This window comes from Narcine bancroftii, chromosome 3 (assembly GCF_036971445.1).
Source record: "Narcine bancroftii isolate sNarBan1 chromosome 3, sNarBan1.hap1, whole genome shotgun sequence".
NCBI lineage: Eukaryota > Metazoa > Chordata > Chondrichthyes > Torpediniformes > Narcinidae > Narcine > Narcine bancroftii.
In genome coordinates this window covers 352,231,527-352,257,383 of record NC_091471.1, presented here as the reverse complement: position 1 = coordinate 352,257,383, position 25,857 = coordinate 352,231,527, and the positions used below count along the sequence as shown (strand labels likewise).

The following is a 25,857-nucleotide window of genomic DNA, read 5'->3' as shown; positions in this document are numbered from 1 at the left end:
TTTGTGGAAAGGAGGGGATCACAGGGAAATGGACCCAATGCAGCATGTAAAATTGGAAAGCTTGGAGGGCTTGTTCAATATTGTATGACTGTTTCAACTTTCAGATCTTATTCCCTTTTATGGAACCACCTATCCCTTTCCTTTAATTAGATCATGCATGCAAAAGGTAGAGAGCAAAAGGTACAGGACTGTGGGCTGCACGGTTGGTGGAGTGGTTAGCACCACACCTTTGCAGAGCCAGCGATTGGGACCAGGGTTCGAATCCCATGCTGTCTGTGAGGAATTTGTATGATCTCCCCGTGTCTGCTAGGGTTTTATCCAGGGGCTCCGATTTTCTCCCCACCCTTCAAAACATACCAGAGTCTAGGTTAATGAGGTGTAAATTGGCCTGTTACAATGCTTTACATCTAAATTTTAAAAAATTAAAATAAATTTAATTTAAATAAATACCTACATTTTGTTAATGTTAAAATCTTTATACTGTCATAATTCAACTACAAATCTGCATTTCTTCCTTCTCCTGCATGTAATATATTTTTGGATGCAGAGGAGACATATTTTTCATAGAGGCATTCATTGGAATGGGGGGTTTCCAAAGGTTTGCCGAGAATGGCTTACCTATTTTGGTTCATCTGCTGTCCACCACTGAAATCCAGGCACACATCACTGAACACTACCAAATGTGTTCGTCTCTCCTATTCAATACACAAGTCAACTCAAAATGTAACTCTATACCCTACATTCTTGTTTTGTGTAACACTATACCCTGCTCTTATTATACACATAGAAGTTGACTTCCCTGGATACTATGAAAAAGCAAGTTTTTTTTAAAACTCATCTCAATTCAATGTTCGCTTTAAAGAACTTCCTGATGTTTATGTTTTAACCATATATAACCATATAACCGTTTACAGCACGGAAACAAGCCATGTCAGCCCTTCAAGTCCGTAGCGGTTCACTTGAACAACTCCACTAGCTCCTCCGCAAACTCCTGAGGAAGTTTGACTGGCTTTATTAGAGCCTGGGGAATTTATCCATTTGATTTTTATAAAAAATATATCCTCTGCTCTTCTGTGAACTCTTATTTCAGAGATAATTGTTCAATCCTGTAATCTAAACATTGTCATTACAATTGTACCACATGCTATGGAATGCTCAAAATGGAAATAGCATTTCCAATGGTTATCCAACCCTTCCAGGTCAGGAGCAAAATGAAGCAAGTCACAATTCTACTGCAGAATTGTTCTATCCATGCAGAAGAGGAGCACAAGGAGATAAGAAATAGAAGCAGGAGTAGGCTATTCAGCCCTCACACCTGTTCACCATTCAACAAGCTTAAGGCTGATCTATCATCTCAGAGCTATTTTCCTGCATAAATTCCATATTCATTAATTCCCTTAATATCTAAAAGTCTATCAACTCTGCATTGAATAAGCTCAGTGTCTAAGCCTCCATCTCTTGGATAGAGACCTCCAAGGACTTGTTTACCTCTCGGTGAATAAATTTTTTACCATTTCAACCTGAAAACCTGACCCCATATTTTAAGACTATGACCCCTCCAGGTTCTACGCACCCTAGCCAGAGGAAACGTCTATCTATATCTATCGATTAAACCATCTCAAAGAATTTTGTGTACCTGTATTTCAATGAGATCACCTCTCATTCTTCTAAACTACAGCCCTAGTTTGCTTAATCTCTCATTGGACAAACCCTCCATCCCAGGAATTAATTTAGTAATCCTTTGTTGCACTCCCCTGTATCCCTATGTCTTTCCTTGTGAAGGGAGACCATACCTGTATACCAATCATTCTCAAGGGGGCGCCTTGGCCCTCACTGGGGGGCCACAGCACATTTAAGTAAGAGCCTTGATTTCTCTTTGCCTCACATAACATCATTTTTGTATTTGGTAGGAGAGAAGTATGGAAGAAACCTAAACTTGACTGCTTCACAGGGAAGGAGGCTCATAAATTTGACCAGAGTCCTGGATTTTTTTTTTGGTGCGGGGTAGGGGGGTGTGTCTAAGCTGAAAAAAGGTTGAGAATGACGGCTGTACACTTTATATTCCGTCTCCTACCACTGTGCTCATTCACTGAGCCTGTATCTATCTTCTTGAAACTTAACTGCATATTCTTCACAACTGACACTGCTACTTGGCTTTATATCATCACCAACCGTAATTATATTTCACCCGATTTGCTCATCCAAGTCATTGATATAGATTATGATTTGCTGCAGCCCCAGGACCCCATTGGTCCCAAACCAAAAATGACCCATTTATTCTTATTCTGTTTTCAGTCCCTCAACCAATCAAAATGCATGCTAGTGTATAACTCCTTATTTATAATTTTTATTTAGCAAACAGTCAGGCATCATCCAGAGGGAGAAATAGGCAATTAATGTTTTGGGTTGCTCCCAACACAAAATGATGACCTTTTCTCTCCATGGATGAGATTGATAGGTTCTTGAATGGCCAGAGCATCAAGGCCAGGCAGCAGGGCTGAGTGGAAATGGATCAGCTCATGATTAAATGGCAGGGCAGACACGATGGGCTGAGTAGCCTATTTCTGCTCCATTGTTTTATGGTCTGGAAGGTATTCTTCAATGAGAACAAACACAAACTAATTATTTAATATCTCTGCCTTATTCACCAATTTAATTTCTCAATCTCAGTGTACAAGTGACTCAAAATAATTTCAGTGAATCTTTTTTTTTTAACACACACATCCATAGAAGCCATGATAGACTGTTCTTATATTTCTCACTATCCTCGTCTTGATTTCTATTTTCCTTTTCTTGATTTTGGTCCTTTGTGCTGCAAGGAAAGTGAGGAGGCACTTCATGGTGTTTTCAGTGTGCACTGTACCTTAATTTGATATCCTGCAATTCCAGGGAAATCATCTGGCAGCGTTGTTCCAGTTCTCCCTTTTCTTGAGTCAGTTTCTGTCGCACTAAGGTATTATTCTCAGCCTCCACAGTCAACTGTTGGACGCGAGCCTCCAGTTCTTTCACAGTGTGGTTCTGCAAATGCAAAGAAACAGAAAATGTATTCAACCTCTAAACTTTTGCTTTTGGAGCTACATACCCAAGAACACCTATTCTTTGATAACAATCAGATTTTTTTTCTCCCATGGAAAGAAGACAATTTAAATTCAAAGATTTACCATGTCAAAATAAATAAACTGATTATATACCCTGCATTTTTCGACCTCGATTAAATAATTTTCCGATGGACCGCATCATGATACCACCCTCAATAGATACTTAACAGGTCAACAGATCAAAACAGTCTATTCTTTTCAGATTCCTGAATTTACAGTATCCATTGCAGTTGGTAATGGGTTGAATTCCAATTTTTGTTTGTCAGCTCACTGAAAATCTATTCCATGATTTAGGGCGGCATGGTTGGTGTAGCCGTTATAACACCAGCAATCAGGACAGGGGTTCGAATCCCATGCTGTTTATAAGGAGTTTATACGTTCTCCCTGTGTCTTCCCCAAGGGCTCCCATTGTTCAAAATGTATTGGAGGTTGTAGGTTAATTGGGCAACACGTGCTCCTGGGCTGAAGTGGCCTGTTATTATGCTTAATTTTAATTTTATTTATGATAGTAAATTCATTGATACTATGAAAAATGTTACTTTTATTTGAAGACATCGCCTTTTGGCCCAATTTACATTGGAGAGGTTTCTGAGGGAGCTCCAGCCTGAACTTCTTTCCACATATTTTGCTTCAATCCTATTTGCAGATCAGCATACAGATTTCATAATTTACTGATTGTCTACTCTCCAGAAACTCCCAGAATTTGGCAATTATGACATAGCCCATTTAAATAAATGATTCCGCAGGCTTTATGTTGGTATGGGAAACTGAGATTCAGCAAGTTCTCCATCTCTATCATAAATTTGATCACAAAGCTTATGGATTATAAATTTCAACTACAAATGATGCCACAGAGTTGCACACAACGCAGAACATAACATATAGAAATTTGCAATTCAGTACAGGCCCTTCAGCCCAATGTTTTGTGAATTACTCTAACAACTATCTGAAATTTCCCTACTCCATAATCCTCCTAGGAATATACAAATGGAATGCCCTTCTGCACATTAATGATAAGCACTCAGAACAGGAACTACATGTTTGGAGCATGAACCAAATTGTCAGGGGTGCAGTGCTAATTTTTTAGGTGCCAGAGCTCACCAAAAACAACGATAAGGAGGTCTCGCGAGAACTGGCCTTGGTGGCCTCCATGTTGTATTTGTCATTGTATAATTGACAGCAAAATGTAGGACTATGAAGTAGTCATGGAAGACCCAGGTATGTCCAGAATAGAAAATAGCGCTTAGCTAGGAAGGGGGGTGGGGTGGGGGGGCAATTCATGTTTCCCTGGTGCTGGTACTGGCAGAGTGGTTCCAGCTGCGTGGAGGATTATGGATAATGAAGATGGCCACTGATCCCGCATTGAGCCACCGCCCCCACTGCTCTGAGTGGGCCTGTGAGGTGACAGAGTAGCCCCAAAGCAGCCCCAAAGCTCCAGCAGGACTGCACCCCTGCATATTGTCACAAATTTGAAATACAATACACAAACGTGCTGGTGAAATTTAGCAGGTTACACAGCATCCATAAGAAGTACAAGGGAGTCAATGTTTCAGGCCTGAGCCCTTCATCAGGAATGCAGGGATATCTAAAGGAAAGCAGGGAGAGAGAGAGAGAGAGAGAGAGAGAGAGAGAGAGAGAGAGAGAGAGAGAGAGAGGGAGAGAGAGAGAGAGAGAGAGAGTGAGAGTGAGAGAGAGAGAGAGATTCATAGAACCTTGAAAGAGAAGAGATCTTCTTCAGGATAGGTATCCCTCAAAGAGATTTTGCAGTGGAGCAGCCTAATAGAGTTAAACAAGAAAGTCTGTAAATGCTGGGGTCGAGTGCAATACACAAATATGTCACAGAAACTCAGCAGGTCATGCAGCATCTGATTGAAGCAAAAGATAATCTTTGTTTCGGACCTGAACCCTTGGTCAGGAATGAATGGTCACCTTCAACTTACGTGCATGACCTGCTGAATTTCTCCACTGCATTTGTCCATTACAATTGACCCCATCATCTACAGATTTCTGATTAATCACTTGTTTAAACACAAAAAATGTACTTTAAAAATTGTCTCTTGCCTCCGCCCCCCCCCCCCCCCCCCCCAAAGCCAATTGTGATTTTACAGTTGTTCCAAGCTCATTGTTCGGTTTCTGGTTAAAGCAATTATTAAACATCTTGTAAACAGGAGAATGGCCAACAGATGAAGCTATGAGGATAAATGGAGGGAAAAAATATCATCCATCAACAGAAACAGCTGGTGATGACAGAAACAGTACTGGGAATGACCTCGACAGATCAAGGTAGTTTACTGAATAGGCAGTCGATGAATAATGAATATTCATTGCATGTAACAAAATCGGAAAATGCTACAAACACTCAACAAATCCGGCAGCATCTATGGAAAGAGAAACAGAATTAATATTTCAAGTTGAAGACAGTTCATCACAACTGTGGGGGGGGGGGGGGGGGGGGGGGAGGAAACGTTAGCTCCGTTTCTCTTTCCACAGATGTTACCAGAACTGTCTGCTTTCATTTCAGATTTCCAGCATCTGCAGTTTATGTTCATTTTCACTCATTACATGTTCTTTTGGGACTTGTGCTGAAAGATTGGCAGTTCATCAACTGCCACCATTAAAAACCTCAGAAAGATTAATAGCTTCCCTTCGACTTGAAAGTGTTTGATGGATTTTCAAAGCATTGGCTACTAATTATAAAAAAGAGGGAAAGGGTTCTGAAACTATAAGAGGGGGTTATGTTGCCAATTTTAGCATCTAGAGTATGGATTTCAGTTTTCTTTTTATCCCTTTTCTTCTTTTCCCACATAAGCAGTACAAAAAGCTGTTGAGTAGACTTCTCTCGGTTTGCAAAGTAGAAGTTCATGAGACCAGGATATCACTAACAAGTCTGAAACTTGCAGCTCTAAGGCCAACTCCACAAACTGTACTTCTTCCTTCAGAAAAAGAGCAACTTGTGGAAAAGGTTGAGAGGGTACCTCTCTTCTCCAAAACAAAGTGCTGTACTCATTACCAAGGCAAACATGTCAAGTCTGTTTCAGTGAATCCCCAAACTTTAGCCGCAATGCAACACTAGCTTTTGAAAATGCTGTGCAAGATATATATTGATATTACAGCTGATTTTGGACATCAATAACTTGATTTAGCACACTAAAATACTAGATTAGCTCATTAAATGCCAAGATAAATGGAAAAGTATATAGCTGCCATCAGGAACATAGACTAGAAATAGGTTTAATAATTATTTCTCTCAATGCTCCTTACTGAAGGCTTGCCAGCGGCTATACTTTGTGAGGTGTCTGAGGAGGTTCGGTATGTCACCGAAGACTTGTGTAAACATCTACAGGTGTACCGTGGAGAGTATTCTGGCTGGTTGCATCACTGCCTGGTATGGAGGTGCCAACGCTCAGGACAGGAAAAAACAACAGAGGGTTGTCAACTCGGCCTGTGACATTACACGCATCAGACTGTGTCTTAAAAAGGCAGCCCCTATCCTCAAAGACCCCCACCACCGAGGCCATGCTCTCTTCACTCTGCTACCATCGGGGAAAAGGCACAGGAGCCTAAAGATGAGCACTCACTGGCATAAGGACCGCTTCTTCCTGCTGCCATCAGATTCCTAAATAACCAATGAGCCAAAGACACTGCCTTACTTTTCGTGCAGTATTATTATTATTTTCTTTTTTATAGTAATGTCGTAAGATGGTTATAATTTGTATGTTTGCACTAAGATGCTGCTGCAAAACTCTGAATTTCATGGTTTGTTCATGACAATAGATCTTGATTTTGATTCTGAAGACATTCTCACCAGGGATATAGTCCAATTTCAATGACTGTGATCATTTGTTCAAATAGTAAATCATCACTTAAGATCTAAAAGGTATCAAAAGGCCTGTTTTATGTAATTCAATCGCGTCTTAAGAACTGATGTAGGCCAATCAGCCCCTTGTAAATATTCAACAATTTGGTTAGATCATACCTGCTCTGTTTCTTAGCAATTTTTATTGCTTTGATTTTATTTTTAAAAAGCCTATCAGTCTTAGTTTTTTTACATTTTGAACTGAACCCTTCCTCTTCAGATGTCACCTATAAGACAATAAACACGAGTTACCTCATGGACAAAGTTGCACAGCAATGAAATAGCTCAATGGCCATCAAACCCATACTGGCTTCTTTGCCATCAATGCTCATCTCATTTCCTGCATTAGGACTATAACTCAATTCTAATTTCATAGTAAATAGTCAAAGGAAATGGCCTTTCTTTGCCTACTTTATTAAATAATTGCCATGAACATTTATAGTAAACTTTCTACCAAGGTTTGATGACCACCATACATCCTGGAGCAGAAATGGCTAATATTATTCATTAATTTGAGTGCAAAAAAGATTCACAAGAATTTTACCAGGCTTAGCGGCCTTGAGTTACAAGGAGAGTCTGGGACCTTTCACATAGCAGCATAGGAGAATGGGAGGGGGACATTATTGAAGTACAAAAAAAAATTCATGAGGATCATAGATGAGGCAAGTCATTTGCTCCATAGAAGAGGAGTGCAACCAGAGAGCATAAATTTAAGGTGTGAGGGGAAAGATTTAAAGGGATTTTAAGGATGTCTTTTTAACAATGGGTGATGGATATGTGGAATGAGTTGCCACAGGAAGTGGTAGAGGCAGGAGTTTCATTTAAAATATTTTTATACAGGTACATAGAAAGGTTTAACATAAGCAAAAGGCATTAGTTTAAGTAGACAACTTGATTGACATGGATGTTGGGCCAAAGAATCAGCTTCCAATGCTATAAAACTCTTCATTCATCAAGGCTATTTGAACCAATACAACCAATGGTCTGGTGTACTCAGTAAAAGTTCAAACTAATCAAATATATTTATGAAAAATAGGTGGGAACATGGAATGACAATTTTCCTTTGACTGCTTTGAACTCATTCAGAACTGAACTTGGACATTGAACTTTGAGATTGAATTCTGTGGACTGTTTTATTTTGGACTGACTGAGTTGACTGAGTGGCTTGGGGTTTTTGGGTATTTTTCATTTTAAAATATTGGGCACAGAATGTAATGGTCTGGGCTATGCACGGACACACTGTTTATAATATATGATATTGTAGCAGGGTTGCTACGGTTATAGCTCGAGGTAGAAAAAAGACTTGCACACCAAGGGAGTGTAATCGACACCGACTTTATTGGGCTGCAGCCGGCCGTGTCACCACTGGGGCGTGGCTTGAGCGAGGCTGGCTGCTGATTCGATGCTCCTTGTGATTTGATGAATCTCAGAGCAATTCCAGGATCACCAGTTAGTTACAGGGCCCAGCAATGTGGAGGTGAAATAAACAATCTCAATCCATTGAGAGAATTTCACGCTTGTGCAGAAGTGCAAGATAGCTCTCTTTTATTTCTATTCTATTCACACACTGACATCTTAGATACTCATTCATGATGGGAAATGAGGAGAGACAAACAATCTAATTTTCATTGACTGCCTGCTCTTTCATCTTAAAGCATTTGTTGAACTCTACAGTGTTTAATTATTAAATCCTTAGTATCACAGTGGAATCTGACTGCTTTTGATAGCTCTAGAATTCAGGCCTACTGACAGGAAATGTTTAATCCATTGCTTATTTTATGAAAGATTTGACAAGTGCTACTTGCTATTTTTTACTTCCACTTCTTCAAATGATGCAACAAAGTTTCCGTTTACCAGTCTCCAGCCTAATCAACTTCCACTTCTCAAAATGTCCAGAAAAAAGAAATCAAAAGTCATGGTTTGATCATTCAAACCAACACAATAATTTAAACTATATATAAATTATACAGTTTTACTGCTCCATGTCAGATCTAACAAATAGTGATCACACAGTGTCTTAATTGATTTATGAAAAGCAAAAAATTGTTTAAAAAACCAAGTGACTGCAGTGATCTCAGCATAAAGTTATCATGTTAGATGGGGATTTAATTTAAATTTGCTCAATTTTTATGAGTTACACAAATGTACTGTGTCAGAGACACAAAACTTCAGTTATAACATATGCAGAGGTGAACAATGGAAATTTTACTTTCAATTGTTATGCCACAGTGCATCAGAAAGGCAGAGCATGACTGGTTAATTGCAGTTTGCAAGAAAATAATGAATCAATGAAACGTTTCAACAAATTTGCAAATGACATATTTGTAACTCCTCCCATTTCCCTCCCAACACTCCTAATTGAGTATGCGCCAACATAATGGACTTTTCTTTTAGTCAGGCACTTGCCCTCTCTCACTGATCCATATTTATTATTGACAACAGTACTCCAAATATTTTCTTCATACAGGGATTTTTCAAATTTCTCAGCAAAAATCAAGATCTTCCCTCTTCCTAAGTTCATCTTAATGCAAACGTTACCCCTCTCCCCCTCAATTTATGGAACACATCATTCTGCAACATACTGTATATAGGAGTGCATCACACCATTATGTATGTATATTATCATAATATACATAATGACAATATAGCCACTTGTCTACTTGAATGGTGGGCATAACTTAAATTGTTCCTGAATTGTAAATCATTCAGTAAACATCTTGGGTGTAAGAATGAGTATGGTCAGTGTGGATTTGTGAATGAGCATGGTATAGACAGCACTTTCCAAGTTCTAGTATTTCCCAATTTCTTCACAGAAACATAAGCGACGATATTCTGAATTACCATCATATTAATTTATTAAACTTCATAGTTGCAACTGTAACTAGCTTTAATAAGTTGATAACCAATAAACATTTCGCAATAACTTCGCATTGAGATTTTCAGAATGATGAGTAAACAAAGCATATTGTATAATGATATCGATATTCAACTTTAAACAAATATAAAAGAAATTAAATAAGATGAATTCAAAGAAAAATATCTTGAATCTGTCATGATTCTTCAGAGAATGAGATTAACTACAAATCAAAAACACAAGGTTTACACATGGTATCTGAATGGATGTTTTTTGAGAAGGTATCAAAAAAATTTGTTCAGATTTTATCTCATTTAGTAGCAGGATGTTAGGAACACATCCCAAATGGCAGACTGGTTCGAAAAGGAAAGTTCAAACAATCAAAGGCAAAGTAGTAAATTAGAGTTTTTAAAAACTGGCTACACATGAAGCAAAATGAAAAGGGCAATGATTGATTGGCATTCAAGTGGCCCAAGTGATATATCTGTGTTTGCCTTTGTTGGGGCTGAATTGCTGTTCCCTTCTTTTTTGCTCCACATAGCAAAAACGTACCCTTAATTGTAGGAGCAATGACTAATCAATGATCAGGTGGACAAAATGGAATGTAATCCAAACAAGTGTGGTGTTTTTGATATGCTGAATACTGAGAGTTGTACAGGAATAGTGGGATCATGAGTGCATGTTCATTGATCAGTGCAGAAGCAGTGAGGTGGAGTACATCACAGAGATGGAGTTAAATGGCACAGAAACAGGCCCTTTGGCTCTCAAGATGCTTCTTTAATGTTAGAACCCGTAGAATATTACAGCACAGAAACAGACCATCTAGTCTGTGCCGAACTATTTTTCTGCCTAGTTCCAATAACCTGGACAAGAGCCTCCCCATACCATTCCCATTCATGAGGTATCCAGATTTTTCTTAAATGTTAAAAAGGAGCCTGTGATCACCACTTCAGCTCATTCCACACTCTCAAATTTCTCTGTGTGAAGTTCCCCTAAATTTCCCTTTCACTTGTAACCTATGTCCTCTAGTTCTTGTCTCAGGAAAAAGCCTGCTTGCATCTACTCCATCTATCCCCCTCATAATTTTGTATACCTCTATCAAATCTCCCCTCATTCTCCACATTCTAGGGAATAAAATCATAGCCTGCTTAACCTTTCCCTGCAACTCAGTTCCTCAACTGCTAACAACATCCTTATAAGTCTTCTCTGCACTTTTACAATTTTACTGATATCTTTCCTGTCGTTAGGTAACCAAAATTCCACACAATACTCAAAATTTCACCTTACCAATGTCTTAGGACAACTTTACATTAACATCCCAATTCCTATGATTTGCGAAGGCCAACAAGCCAAAAGCTCTCTTTATGACCCTATTCACCACTTTCAGGAAATTATGTGCCCGTATTCCCAGATCACTCAGTGCCCTACCATTTACTATGCATGTCCCAACTTGTTTAATCCCTTGAAAGTGCAACATCTCACTCTTGTCCTCATTAAACTCTACCTGCCATTTTGCAGCCCATTTTTCCAGCTGGTCCAGATCCCACTGCAAGCTTTGAAAGCCTTCCTCGCTGTCCCTACATCTCCAATCATTGTATCATCTGCAAAATTGCCAGTACAATTTATCATATTGTCATCCCGATCATGGTGAGAATGTCTGCTTTCACCACTTCTTCAGATTATGCGTGCCATCTTCTGTCCCCTATCCTTCTTTGATATTAACAGGCTGAAATGGTCAGTTTGTAAACCCAAACCTAAGACATAACTGATTGTATAAGAACAAATCACTTGTTTTGAAGTTCTCTATTATTATGTCAAATCTCAATGGGCTTTGAGTGTTCAAACAAGTTCAACAAGAAGCTTGAAAACTTTATAAAGTAGCAACTTGCGACAATTTAATCCTGGCAGGGTTTTACACAGTACTTCAATTAATGAATTGTTAATAACTTATTCATGATAACGAAAGCTTGGACACTTACTGTAGCTTTTGACTGAGCAGCATATTCTGTCTCCATTTTAGTGAGGCGTGCATTGGTATCCTTGAGGAGTTCCTGAATATTCTCTGTGTGCTTCTTCTGTAGCTGAAACTTCTCTTGCTCCAGTTCTGCCACAACATTGTGTAACTACATTTAAACAATAAAAAGTTATTTATAACACTTAGACATGAGTGGTTGTTCTATGAAAGAGGATTCAAGGTGCGCCTGGTTTTATCTCAACTTGTCAGTAGCCTGCCATCAAAATGTTGAAGTGATTCAGTTGCCAAGTTCATCTGAACCCCAGGATTGGTTTTTGAGTTATCAATGATTGAACTTACAAAATTTCCATCAGCACGCTTTATGGAAATACAGACATTTAAAATATCATAATGCCTACTTCTTAAGTATTACATTGCTCCAAACCTAAAGGAGACTGTGTGTGTGCAAACAGATTTTGAAAGACATATGTATCGTGTCCAAAGAAGTGGATTTTTGCCATTCATGTGCACATTTAGAGTACAGAATTTCAGTAAAAACCAAAATGATTACACAAATCAAAAAATGTAAAGAAATCCATGTCTTTCTTTTAAATTACAAGCAATGTATAGCTGAATATTGATTACCATCTGGGGGGGCGAGGGTCTATCTCAAAAGCATATTGACTACTTTGTCCTCTGGGAAGCAGGAGAATTTCATGTTGAGATGGCAATATTCAGTTGCGATAATAAGGAGTTTCACTGTTAGGACTCTTAACCCTAAACCCAACGCCACAATGGTTACTGAAGATCAGCATCAGATCTTAAGGAACAGGAGGAACCAGTAACATTGAACCTGAACAAACATTAAATTCAGAAATAAAATGTTAACAAATAGTTAGAAACCATAAAATAGAAACAACATTGTTACATGTCTCCAGTAAGCAGCAATCAATGGATCAGTTATTAAAGGCAATCACTGTTGCTCCATAAGCAAAACACCAAATCCGAGTGGGTACATGCTTATAGCCAAGAAGTGTTAAATTTTCTAGACAATTGGATGCTATTCTTCCATTTCCAACACTCTTATATTTCATACCATTGGCCCACAGTCCATACCCTTGACTCTCACTCCAAACTAATGAATGCGCCAGACACCAAACCATTAAGACTATCAAACAATTTGTTTCAATTCTCAGAACCATTTGGAAGAACAAAGCCAATCTCTGTTTTTTCATTCCCACTTAAAAACTGAAAATCAATTGTTCCCCCTTACTCCAAGTGAGTTGATGCAAATTGTTCCCTCTTCTCAGATATCCATATTACCCTCCAAAGTTCCACTCTCAATCACCCTCTTCCCAGTTCTAATGAAGGATCACTGATCTGAAAGATTGACTGTTTCTCTTTCCATCGATACTGCCTGATCCACTGAGTTTTTCCTGCATTTTCAACTTTTAATTCAGATTTTCGGCATCAGCTTTTTCTTCTTATTTCCACTCTTAACCTCTTGGTTTTTGAAAATTGCCAAGCAATCTCCATATTTTCATCTCCAAAGCCTTTCAATATCTGTCTTCCCTATTTAGTCATAGCTACCTGCTGAAATGTCTTTCCTTTAAACCCAAACATCATTACTTCTGTTGTTTGTAAAAGATTTCTTGGTTGTAAAATTATTATACAAATGATTAAAAGCAGGAAGTTGGATTTGAGGTAAAAGGTATAGCTCAAAGACAATGAGACATTCTTGAAGGGCTGATAAAGCTGGCCACAGGAATTTAACAAAGACCAAACTTTCTACATTGCAGCTATCAGCCTAGCCCTATGTGACAAAATAATCAATGAAAAATATGGTGCATATAGTACATGAAGGGAGAGGAAAAGGAACTGATCACACACTCACAATGAGAATAAAGAGCAGGAGGTATGAACTTTGGAAATGCTTCAGTTGATGGTCGTTGGAACAGCAGCCAGTCCAAGGAAGTGTATTTGACCCAGAATGAATATACATATACAGCAACTGTCAGTTAAGCTGGGGATCTAAATGTAGAATAGTTAAAATGATTCTAAAGTAAAACCATTATTTGTAATAGTGTTAAGGTTATTGAGAAAATATAGTTTACAATTTAAACCAGGTTATTTGTTTAAGGAACCCTCATTATATGCAAGTCTCAATAGCAAATCTCTATAACGTAGAAAAGGTTCTAAATCCCCATCTCTCCTCTTTCTTACCTACATGGTTAATCCTCAAAATATTCTCCAAAGGCTATTGGGTTGGCTTCACATAGTTGGAGATATCACCTATCTTTGTCACCCCTCCACATTTCTCACCCTTCATTACCTTTGAGGTAGTGTCAAACTTCTTCGCTGATATCGAATCATCAATGAATCACAATTTTTACCAATAAACACACTTTCCTCAATTCATTTCTTTCTGGCCACCTTTAAATTGAACCAAGGTGATTATGGCCATAGCAATCAATTCTAATTTGCTCCCAATTGACACCAAGTTGTTCAAAATCCGTCAGCAAGATTCTATCCAAAACCAATTGCCACTGACTCATCTACTGAAGAGTTAAGTTTGACGCCTACAACTTCAAGTACTCTTCAGTGTATATCCCAAATAATCCAATGAACCAGTTAGTTTTCCTAGGAAGGATTAGAGAAAGCACAGTTAACATTTCCCTTTGTTTATATATTAAACAAGAAATCCTAAAGACCATAAAAACTAAACATTACCATAATGTTCAATTTGTTATGTGGCTTCTTGCCTCCCATCCACAACTACCCACATCCAACACCTACCTCCACGATCACAGAAACAGGAAATTTTATCTCTAGATCTATATTCTCAGTATTTAAAAAAAAATTCACAATAATGCAATTAGTGCAGTGGTTCTCAACCTTATTTTTTCCACTCACATATGGTATCCTTTGCCCTAGGTGCTCTGTGGTTAGAAAGGGATTACTTTAGGTGGTATGTGAATGGGGAAAAAAAAGCTGAGAACCACTGAACTAGAGCAATCCACATTTCAAATGCTCCATACCTTTCTCTCCCAATCACTTTTTAAAGTATCAGCACTCTGCCCAGCCATCTTCTTCAACTCAGCAATCTGGTTCTCCTTACTTTCTCGCATAACTTGTGATTCACGAACCAAGATCTGAACTGTCAAAATACAAAAATAAATAACTGAGCATACCAGATAAATGAACATTGGAAACTGACAATCATGGACATGACACGTTGGTTGTAGTATCTGTCCTGCTGCTCCTCTTTTCCACTTGCACTGATTTTACAATACTGCCTGGAAGAAACCTTAATGAAACCTCAAGGCAATTAGTCATACATTTTTTTTACCTGAGGTAGTTTTATTACTGGTTAAAACCTGATTCCAAAAGGACTTTGGGAAATTATTAAGATGCATGGATGTGTCAATTATATTGGAAGAATAGAGGAAAATCTATCATGTACAAGCAGCAGAGTTTTAGTTTAGACATCAATCTGGGTGCAGAAATCACATAGGATCAGACCCTTTGGTCCATGTGATTTCATGTTCTAAATATATTGCTAACAATTTTCATTTTATATTTCTGTACAGTGATTATCCACACTGTAATAATCTATAGTTTCATCAATTCAAAGTTATGATTCAGTAGAAATTCTAACTTTGTACACAGCTTAACTTTTGCAAATGATTCCAGCCTTCTGTCAATGTCAATCAATATTAGATTAAGAGTAAATCACCATTGGTGATTTACCCTTCTCCCAAAATTTATAGTGAGCTAAATTCCTGAGCATCCTCGAGGCTCCTCTACCTGCCCGAGGTTTGGAAGTTATTTTGTCAGGCAATCCTGCAGGTGCACCTTCCTCTGATGGATACAGAACAATCTGAGTGTAATGGGCAAGGCCAGCATTTATTGTCCATTTTTAACCAAGCAGTCAATGCAGTAATTTATTTTTGCAGTGCTTCAATCCTACTCCAGCTGATATTTAAGAGTCAACAACATGTTTGATTCTGGAGTCACATACAGGTCAAACTGGTCATGGGCAGTGGATTTCCCTCCTTGAAGGATATTTTAAAGCCAGAAGATATTTATAACAATCAAAGTTGATTGCCACCCTTTATTGATACTAAAGTACAAATTTATTTACAACTGAATATGAATCCTCCTCTAGATCATTAGTCCAACCTTCTGGATTACTCTGCAATCATAACCCTTTTCTCTATTTGTCACAGAATCAAACAGCTTTTTAGCATGCAGAAACTAGACCTGCATCATTGCATTTCACTCTTAAGTGCTTTCTAAAATAGCCTAGTAAGCTTATATTTGTGACTCCAGGATTATTACAACACATCTGTTTTCCCTTGGGGTGCTATGCTATTAAATGAGCAAAAATGTTTTTAAGGCCACAGATCTCCTGCATTGACCATACAAACTTGATTAAAATTGTTTCTTAACTTATCTACAATAAAGCTTTGGTTTTTTTTGAATATTTTATTTTTGGTTTTCATAGACTCAAGAATTCAAATGAACAATACAATCCCATTCAACACTCATATAACATAGCGTCTGTATTTATCCCCCTCCCCGCCCCATTACAACTGAGAATACCTGTATAGATACAAATACTGGTGGGGTCAACAGAAACTTAGGAAAAAGACTTGGGGAGCAAAAAACAGGGTGACTAAATAAAGAACTAAAAACAAAACTAAAAAAAAGCACATAACTTGCATCATGTCCTACTTCCTTAATCCCACTAATTTCTCTGGGGAGATGGATTGTTAAAGTACCCATAATTCAAAGGGATTCTAAACAAATCTGTGTACCGATATATTTCAAATAGGGTTGCCATTCTCTGACGAATGCATTTAGATTGCATTTCCATATTCCATTGTGTGGCATTTAATTGGGAGTCGGACTTCCACTGTACACTTCCTGGCTACCGACAAAGCGACCTTCACGAACAGAATTTGGTATTTGGACCGTCTAAAATTCACGTCCCCAATATCTCCCAGAAGGTACAACTCTGGATCCTGTGGAAAATCCACTTTTGTAATTTTTTATTTTAGAACGTCCCAAAAGGATCTCAACCATGTACATAGCCAGGTGGAGTGGACAAAGGTTCCAATCTCCACACCACACCTAAAGCACATTTACAAAATTTCTAGCTTTGATTTATGTAACTTTTGTGGAATGAGGTACAATTGGTGCAAGAAATTGTACTGCACCAACCTGTATCTGGCATTACTGACTCTAGTCACGCTGTCCAGACACAGATCTTGCCACCACTCTTCATTAATTTTTGTGCTCAAGTCTGACTCCCATCACCTGTATAAGCCCAGGATCGAGCCCTCAATTTGGAATATGTAATACATTTTGGAGATAAATTTACACACATTTCCCTTTCAAATTAGAATCTCCATGTCACTACACATGGGCAGTCATAGATGGTCCCTACTTGTTCCTTAAAAAGATCTGAGTTGCAGATAGCAGAAGAATGTTCTATTAGACAAATCATATTTATTCCTCATTTGCTTGAATGACATGAGTTGCCTTCGCTTGTACAATCCTTGATACACCTCATCCCTTTTCTGGCACCAGGTGTCCAGAATTTTATTACCCAGAGTCAAGGGTATTAAATCATTCTGGGTCAAGGGTATTTTGGGAGATATCCCCATCTTTCATCCATACACTGCTTTATTCTTTTCCCTGTCTGCAGTACAGACTTTAATATGGAGTTATCTGTTTTCTTTGAGAATAATTTGGTGTTCCACTTATATATGAATTCTCCTGTTATCTTTTCACCTACCACGTGTAGTCCAATTTGTGCACATGAGGGGGGACCCCCTCGCTCAAAGAGTGAGGCAATAAACCTTGCCTGGGCTGTCCAGTCATATTTTTGGAAATCAGATCATTTTAAACCCCCCAAATTCTTTTCCGTGTCAACTTTTCCATGGAGATTCTAGCCATTTTACCGCGTCACAGGAACTTTCTGACACATTTGCTTAGCATCTTAAAAAAAGCCCTGGGGCAACAAAATGATTAATGATTGAAACATTTACTGGAGCCTTGGCATCACCTTCATTCTGACACAGTTAACAGTGTTTTGGGCAGAGTCCTCCATTTATCAAGGTCCTCCTCAGTCTTCCAGAACAAAGGGAGATAATTAAGTTTGTATAAGTTGGATAAATCTTTGTCTACTTTTATCCCCAGATATTTAATGCCTTCTTGCCACCATTTAAATTAACTTTCATGTTGATATTATCTATAATCCCCATTCGTCAAAGGCATAATCTTACTTTTGTCGAGATTTACCATAATCCTCCAGCGTGGTCCTCAGCCTGGCCAATGACCCCCTGGGGTCTGTCAAATACACTAACACATCAGCAGCGAGAAGGTTAATTTTTTGTTCCACCTGGCCCACCTTGAACCCCTTTATGTCTGGGTCCTGCCCAATAGTTTCTGCCAGCAGCTCAATTGCCAGTATGAACAATGCTGGGGCAATGGACAGCCCTGCCTACTGGACATGCTCAATGGGAACACTGAAGACATCTGCCCATTTGTAATAATTTTAGCTTGGGGTTTATAGTAAAGTGTTCTCACTCAATTAATAAATGTTTGACCCAATCCAAATTTCTCCAGTACCTTGAACAAAAAGTCCCATTCCAATCTGTTGAAGGCCTTCTGCGCATCCAGAGCTACGGCCACTCATGGCTCCACCCGACTGTGCCAAATATATTAGGCAATCTAGCTATGTTGTTTGCTGATTGTTTCTTTTCTACAAATCCAGCTTGGTTTGGATTCATTAATTTCAGCAAATATTCTGCCAACTTATTGACCAATGCTTTTGCAATGGTTTTATGATTTCTATTCAATAAAGAGATGGGTCTATATGAGGTGGGATTCAATGGGTCGCTGCCTCTTTTTGGGATCTCTATTATGATTGCTGTTGAAAAAGACTCCAGGAGGATATGGATCTCCACTACGTGATCCACCACCCTTCATAAGAAGAGAGACTAAAAGATCTTTGAACTCTTTGTAAAATTCAACAGGGAAACCATCCTCCCTCAGTGATTTGCCAGCCTGCAAAGAGCTCAGGGTCCATGCAATCGTATCTTTAGAGAAAGGGGCATTCAGCCCCTCTTGTTCTTCTTGATCCATATTAAGTGGTCTTCTTCTTTTTCTTCTGGCTATCCATCCTTTTGGATGATGATGGTTTCTTTCAGTCAGTTTGTGGGGTTTAATGAGTATATATGTCAATTTCCAAGTTCAAGTATTTCCCAATTTCAAAACACATCATCTTCAAAGAAATATGAGCAATAATAATTACTTATTAATCTAATAAACTAAACTTTGTAGATTCAGCTTTAAGTAGCTTTAATTCATTGATAAAACTGATAAACATTTTGCATAACTTCGCATTGAGATTTTCATAATGATGAATAAACAAAGCATTCTGTATAAATGATATAACGATATTCAACTTTAAACAGATATAAGAAATAGACAAAATTAAGACAAAATAAGATGAATTAAGAAGAAGTCAAAGAAAAGTATCTCGAGCTTATGTTCCCTTCATAATTCTTTGAAGAATGAGATGCAAGCTCTTGGTCTGCTCAGATATTATGACATATGACATCATAGTCACTATGGTAATACTATAAACAATAATTTTTCTTAAAGGGATAGGCACAAAATTAACTACAAATCAAAAACACAGGGTTTTAACCTTTATAATGAGGATATCCCACTCCTCAGAAAGGAAGTTCTGTTGCAGTGAATGGCCAGACCAAGCTTCAATGCAAGGGATGCCATTTCTATGTTTGCTAGATGGCGATTAACCCTACAAGAGGGTTCATTTGCCCTTTGACAGGTCTTGTTTTTCATCCTGCAGGGAACCTAGCCACCCTCTTCCCCAGGCAAGCCTGGTAGGGGAGTTAGTCGCTGACCACCAGACTATGCGACAAGTAGAACTGAGTTACATGGTACCAGAAGCACTCTGACGAGTGACCTGACAAATTTGGTAGTTCCAATGAAAGCAAGAAATAATCTATTTTGGTAGGATCTCTCCCTGACTCAGATTTATGCAATTCTTTATAAAACCTTCTAAATGTTTTGTTTATTTCTTTTGATTTATGTGAGATCTTGCCTTCCCTGTTTGAATGGTATTGATTGTTCTTGAGGCCTCTTCTGCCCTCACCTGCCAGGACAAGACTTTACGGACCCTCTCCCCCAGCTCAAGAACAGCTCTCTAGATCTTAACATCTTTTTCTGTCTTATATGTTTGTAACATATTATATTTGAGCTTTTTATTCACCAAATTCCTGTATTTTCCCTCTGAGCTTGATGTTTGATATTTATTTTTCCAGTTGAGCTATCTCCTGTTCTAAATCCTAATCTCCTCATGTGCCCCTTTTTGATGCTTTTGGTATATGCAATTATCTGGCCCCTAAAATAAGCCTTCAGTGTGTCCCATATTAGGAAGTTATCATCTGTAGAGGGGCAGTTCGAAGCTTTGTTTATCTTGAAACAAATCATATTTTAATAGAAACCTGTTTAAGAGACCAGTTATTTCCACAACTCAGTACAGATCCAATTCTATGAATTTAATGATAATTGTGTTCACAACTTGAATCTTTCACTGAAGATGCCACCCTTCATCAATAAATTTACTTTGACTGTCATTTTTAAATTGCACTTGTATTTACAAATAATAAGTCTCCCAATGTCACAATCCACAAATTTCTTGGGTATGGGCAGAATGTTAAGCAGGCCTTTTCCTGCTGATTGTTGTGACCCCAACAAGCTGGATAGCTGCCAGTCTATGTAAGTTTCTTGATATAATTTAAGTGGAATTGGTCAACAAAATTTAACTGTAATTGATCTAAGACTCAGCTAAACTGTAGTTAAAAAAAATGGGTGGAAGCAAATGATCAAAAACATGAATAAAGTGATATCAGCTAACACAAACTCCCCATTGTTATCCAAACAAAGGTAAACTACATCTCCAAGAGAGCCCAAGATCTTTCTGGATTTGAAGGATGGAATAAAAAGGGATCCATTCCTATATGGCTAGATAGCCCCTGCATGAACCTTTGATTAGGTCCTTTAATATTGATTCCCACTCTGTTTCAGGCTACAAAACAAATCTCTTCCATGAATCCTCCAGTTCAGCCTGTGCAAAATAAGATCACCAAGTTGTGCATCCAGCTCCAACTAGAACCTGTTCATTCAATCAGTCTGACAGAACTTCACAAATTGTGTCAAGTCAAACCAAACAATAAAAATTGAGTAAATCCTCTTGTTGAGATTGGAGCAGGCCACCCCTGATCCTTATAAACAAGTGGACTGTGGGACACAATAAGGATGAATGCCAACAGAGATGGGAAAGTAGCTGCGTTTTTTTTAACTCGAGAACTTGCTCTCTCAATATGTCAGGGTCAGGTAGGTTAACCAAAAAAAATATATGTTGAGCTTGGTTAAAGTTTGGATTGGCTTTAGTCACAACAGGTTCAGATCAAGTTTTAATTTCAGAGCAAAGCAGACACTTGCCACAATCTTCACAATGTTTACCTCTCTTTTCCAGCTTTTTATTCATCTCCTCTGCTTCCTTTTGTTTGCTCCTATAAAGTGTCTTTAGGTCCTCAATCTCATTATTTTTCCGGTCAAGAATCTGGAACAAGACGAAAAAAAAATCCGAAGATCCAGATGAATTCAGTTTTGAAGGCATTTTCCAACTCTAAAATATAGTGTACAGACATAACTCAGCTATAGCAAGAAAATAAATTAAATAAAATCTTTTAAAGATAGACTTTGAAGAAAAAGCACTGATAAATGTGGATTGGCAAATAATAAATCTGGTTTGGATTATTTAGAAACCATCCAATTGAGGGTCAATCCATCCAGAGACTCAAATAACACTAATAACTGTTATTATCAATTTTATTCTATCCAGTGTACCTTTAAATAAAAAAATTCCATCACAAAGTGTCAAGAAAAAATATCTCAAGTTGACACAGCACGAGAGCAAAAATAATAATTCTGGTGCCAATCGTATATTCCTTCTTTCTTTTTAAAATATTTTTGTTGAGTTTTACATATAAATCCTATAATCAAGGTCTTCCACTATAACATACAACAGGTCATATCACAAATTAAATACAAATGTCAAAACCTATCCATATTTGTCAATATAGTAATTAACCGTTTATCTCTTTCTCTTAATATATTCCAAAATAGTTCTGGATAGAAAATAAGTAAGACTAAATTAAACAATCCCTTGATCTAAATAAAGGGTCAATTCTGTCCTATTTAATGATATGATCTATTTTCTAAAAGCATAACAATGCCTGAACATGAGGTGTTCTTTAGCCAAAGGGTGGGGAATCTGTATATTGAGTATATTTAAAGCAGAGGTTGATTAGTAAATGTCTCAAAGGTGATAGGATTGTGGGATTGAGAGGAAAAATATATCAGCCATGATTTGAATGACTGAGTAGCCTTGAGGGGGTGAATAGTCTAATTCTGCCCCTAGGTATCAAAAACAAGCCCCAAATTCACATCATATATTTACAATGGCAACATAATAAAATTACTCCAGTGTTGATTCTGAGAGTTTAATGAAACAAAAAATCTTCTGAAAATCAGATTGTCACTTTTGAAAAATCCTGAAAATAAATCAACTAGAATGGCAAAAGCATAAGTAAAAAAGACAGATCTGAAGCAACTCCTTAAAGTAAAGCTGATTACATTGAATACACAATGCTAATGGCTGCCAGTAAGCCTCATTTGATTAATCCATACTGCAATAAAGTTTAATGTAAATTTACAACATCTTGAAGCAGAGTTACACTTACAAACGATTAATTCATTGAAATCTATTGTTTCAGTGATCATATTACCTGCCCTCAGCAGGCTACTCTGGGTTTGTCACATACTCTTTAATTTATCTCATTTCTAATTCAAAATTAATTATATTGTCACTTGCACATGGAATTATTATTTTTAAACTTCACACCTTGATGTTGTGATGATAGACGAGCTCTTCCATCCCCAGTCCTAGATTTCCCAACCAGCAAAAGTTTCTCTTTAATTAACACATCAATTCTGCTTTAAATCTTCAAAAGTTAAATACCAGCAGTTAAAGACAAGTCTTTGCAATCTCCCTCCACCATATAATCTTTGGAGTTCAGATATCTTTCTGGTAAAATCAGCCATGCACTCTACTTAAGGAGATTTTTTTTTCAACGGCATGGTGCCAATACTACTCTCAGTTCTTCACACAATCCTGACAAGGACTTAACCACTGTGCTTCAGCCTCATGATGCAGTCAGCATTCCAATATTTGGTGCACCTTCCTACATTTTAGTCCTCTGCATGCATGAGCCGTCAAGTCAGATTAGACCACCAAGGTATTGAACATCATCAGTTAGACAGTGCCATATTCCATCTCTTTCAGGTCCAAAATGAACAATTTGAAATTCAAGTGCAATAAAATACATTTGTCACCTTTGCTATCTCATTAACACAATGATTTTATTAACACAATATAACTGGCACACGAGAATGTAACCTTGAAGATTTTGCTTGGAAAACCGCTCCACATTGTAAATGTTTTTGAGGATGCTCAGTTCTAGACATGTAGCAACTCTTTTGATTTATGAATCCACAAATGTAGGCTATCCACAACACACATACCATTGTTTGAGAGCAACTTTGAATTGTATTAAATAGAACTTATGATTTTAATGAAGTTAGTGGCAGAAAGTACCACATTGAGTCAATGATGCCACACTGGGAGTATTTAGCTGCAAAGTGAGGGGCTGGTCATTTAAAACTGAAGTGAGTAGATATTTCTTCTCTCAGTGGTTAATGAATCTCTGGAATTCTCTGCACCAGGGTAGTAGAGCAGAGATCTAAAGTGGAGATAGATAAATATTTGATAGAGCTGTGGATTATGGGAAAATAGCACAAAAAGAAGCAAGGCCAGCAGAGATTAGACATGATCATATTGAACTTCAGGCAAACTTGAATGTTAATGACTTGTGTCTTTGTGACTGTGCTGTTACAATTAGTTCTTAAAAAAAAAAATCAATGATAACATAGACAGAAATCACTGGGCAAGGGCTAAAAAAACCCAGAAAAGCCTGGTTTTCACTGACAGTTCAGAGCTTTCTTCTTATCAATTCCTAAAAACAACTTTGATGCTTTGAATCTAATTAGTATAATTGTAGTTTTGAAAAAAATAATTTTTGGCTTAAAACTTCAATTGTGTAATTCATATTTTGAATTGATTTTTTTAATATATCAATTGCATGGAACCTTCTCCAGGCAGAGAGAGGGAAGAGTGTTACCAAGTGGATTGCATTCATACTCCTGGAACAGCTGTGCCACGTGTCAAAGTTGTAAATGACTGATTGAAATGGTGCTGTTATAGGCAGAAGGGACCACTGACACTAAGCCCACTCATCTTCCTCTCGCTCGACAACCAACTTGCTCCCTGACCCAGCAATCATTTCCAGTTACTTAATTTTTGTTCCAAATTCCAGCTTCTGCAGTCTCTAATGTAACTTGTCTCCATGGATATTCAATTCCACCTTTGGCAGCTTCTACTGCCAAATCCAGCATTTTGAATCACCCTTCCACCAAGATTTCTAGGTTTGTATTGGTGAAAAAGAGAGCCCACACCAGAACTAGTGCTCTAATTGCTGTTTTCCAAGGTGCTTCTAACAGTGATTGGATTCAGCGGTAATTACCCTATCAAACTGGAAATTTTCTACTGATATGTGGTGGAAAGTGCGCTGCATTATGATCTGATGTCAGGGACATCTATACTAGGGTGGCCATTTCCAAAATGGAAGACATGCAGGGTGTGCATGAGAAAACTCTCTCAGTTAAATGCAGCGTCCCAGGGTCCGTAGACTATGCGCTCCCTCCCTCCGATGGAAGTGACGCTAGTGGACCTGGTACTCCAATCTATTGCACACGCACCAGCAAGCACTAGCGCATGCTTGCAAGAAAGAACATGGCTGCGCACGGCCTATGGATCCTTAGACACTGCATTAAATATGGTGTGTCCCCTTTCTGACCCTACACCCCAAATGCAGGTGGCGCCAGACAGAGGACAGATTACTCAAAAGCCCGACTGTCTGGCTTAAAACCAGACATTTGGCCACCCTAACCAATACCCCTGAGCATAAAGCCCTGCAAAAGGTAGATACAGCCCAAGTCATCACAGGTAAACTCCCCTCCCGAGAACACCGAGAACATTTACAGAGAACCCTGCCATCGGAGAGCAGCAGCAATCAATGATCCACACCAGGCAGCACATGCTCTGTTCTAAAAACACAACGCTGGAGAAACTCAGCTGGTCAAACAGTGGACTTTATGTAGCAAAAATAAAGATACAACCAATGCTTGAACTCCTCATCAAGGTACAATCCCAAATTTATGGCTATGTATCTTTATCTTTGCTACATAAAGTCCACTGTTTGACCAGCTGAATTTCTCCAGCATTGTGTTTTTACTTCAACCATGGTGTCTGCAGACTTTCATTCTGTTCTCTCTGTTACCATCAGGAAAGATGTATAGGTACCATAAGACTTTCACCATCAAGTTCAGAAACAGCTGCTCCTCCTCCATCATCAGACTCCTCAACAACAAACTCAATCAGAGACTTATTCAAGGACTCTTATTTTTGCACTTTATTGATTTTCCCTCTCTGTATTGCAGTATACTTACATTTATTTATTTGTTTCCATGAGGATGTTGAGTCAGTTTTGTTTTGCACTACCAGTAAGTAGTAATTCTGCCTCACGCACAGGAAAAAGAATTTCAGGGTTGTACATGATATCACAGGCAATAAATCTGAAACTTAAATCTAATCAAATTTAAGTGGTACAGGTACAATGCGAATCAGCATTAATCAATTCAGAGCATGCTTAACATCAGCAATGAGAAATAAATTGATTAGTGTCTTAAAATCACACATTTCTGGAAGACCGCATTTCTGTGGTTCCTTTATAACTAGCATAGGCAAGATGGGTCCAATACTCTATTTCTGTATCATAAATCTTCTGATACCATAATCCAACTGCTGACC

General features: G+C 38.1%; 1 protein-coding gene across 7 annotated transcripts in view; it reads right to left on the bottom strand.

The window, feature by feature from the left end:
• cep112 (centrosomal protein 112) overlaps positions 1 to 25,857 on the bottom strand; it is a 399,081-nt gene that overhangs the window by 251,862 nt on the left and 121,362 nt on the right. For all 7 annotated transcript variants that reach the window (XM_069929793.1, XM_069929789.1, XM_069929788.1 and 4 more), the window contains 4 exons: positions 21,330 to 21,429; positions 14,801 to 14,919; positions 11,788 to 11,931; positions 2,864 to 3,018 (listed from right to left, as the gene is read on the bottom strand). In XM_069929793.1, the coding sequence (XP_069785894.1) occupies positions 2,864 to 3,018; positions 11,788 to 11,931; positions 14,801 to 14,919; positions 21,330 to 21,429 (518 nt within the window). The remainder of the gene's footprint in view (positions 1 to 2,863; positions 3,019 to 11,787; positions 11,932 to 14,800; positions 14,920 to 21,329; positions 21,430 to 25,857) is intronic.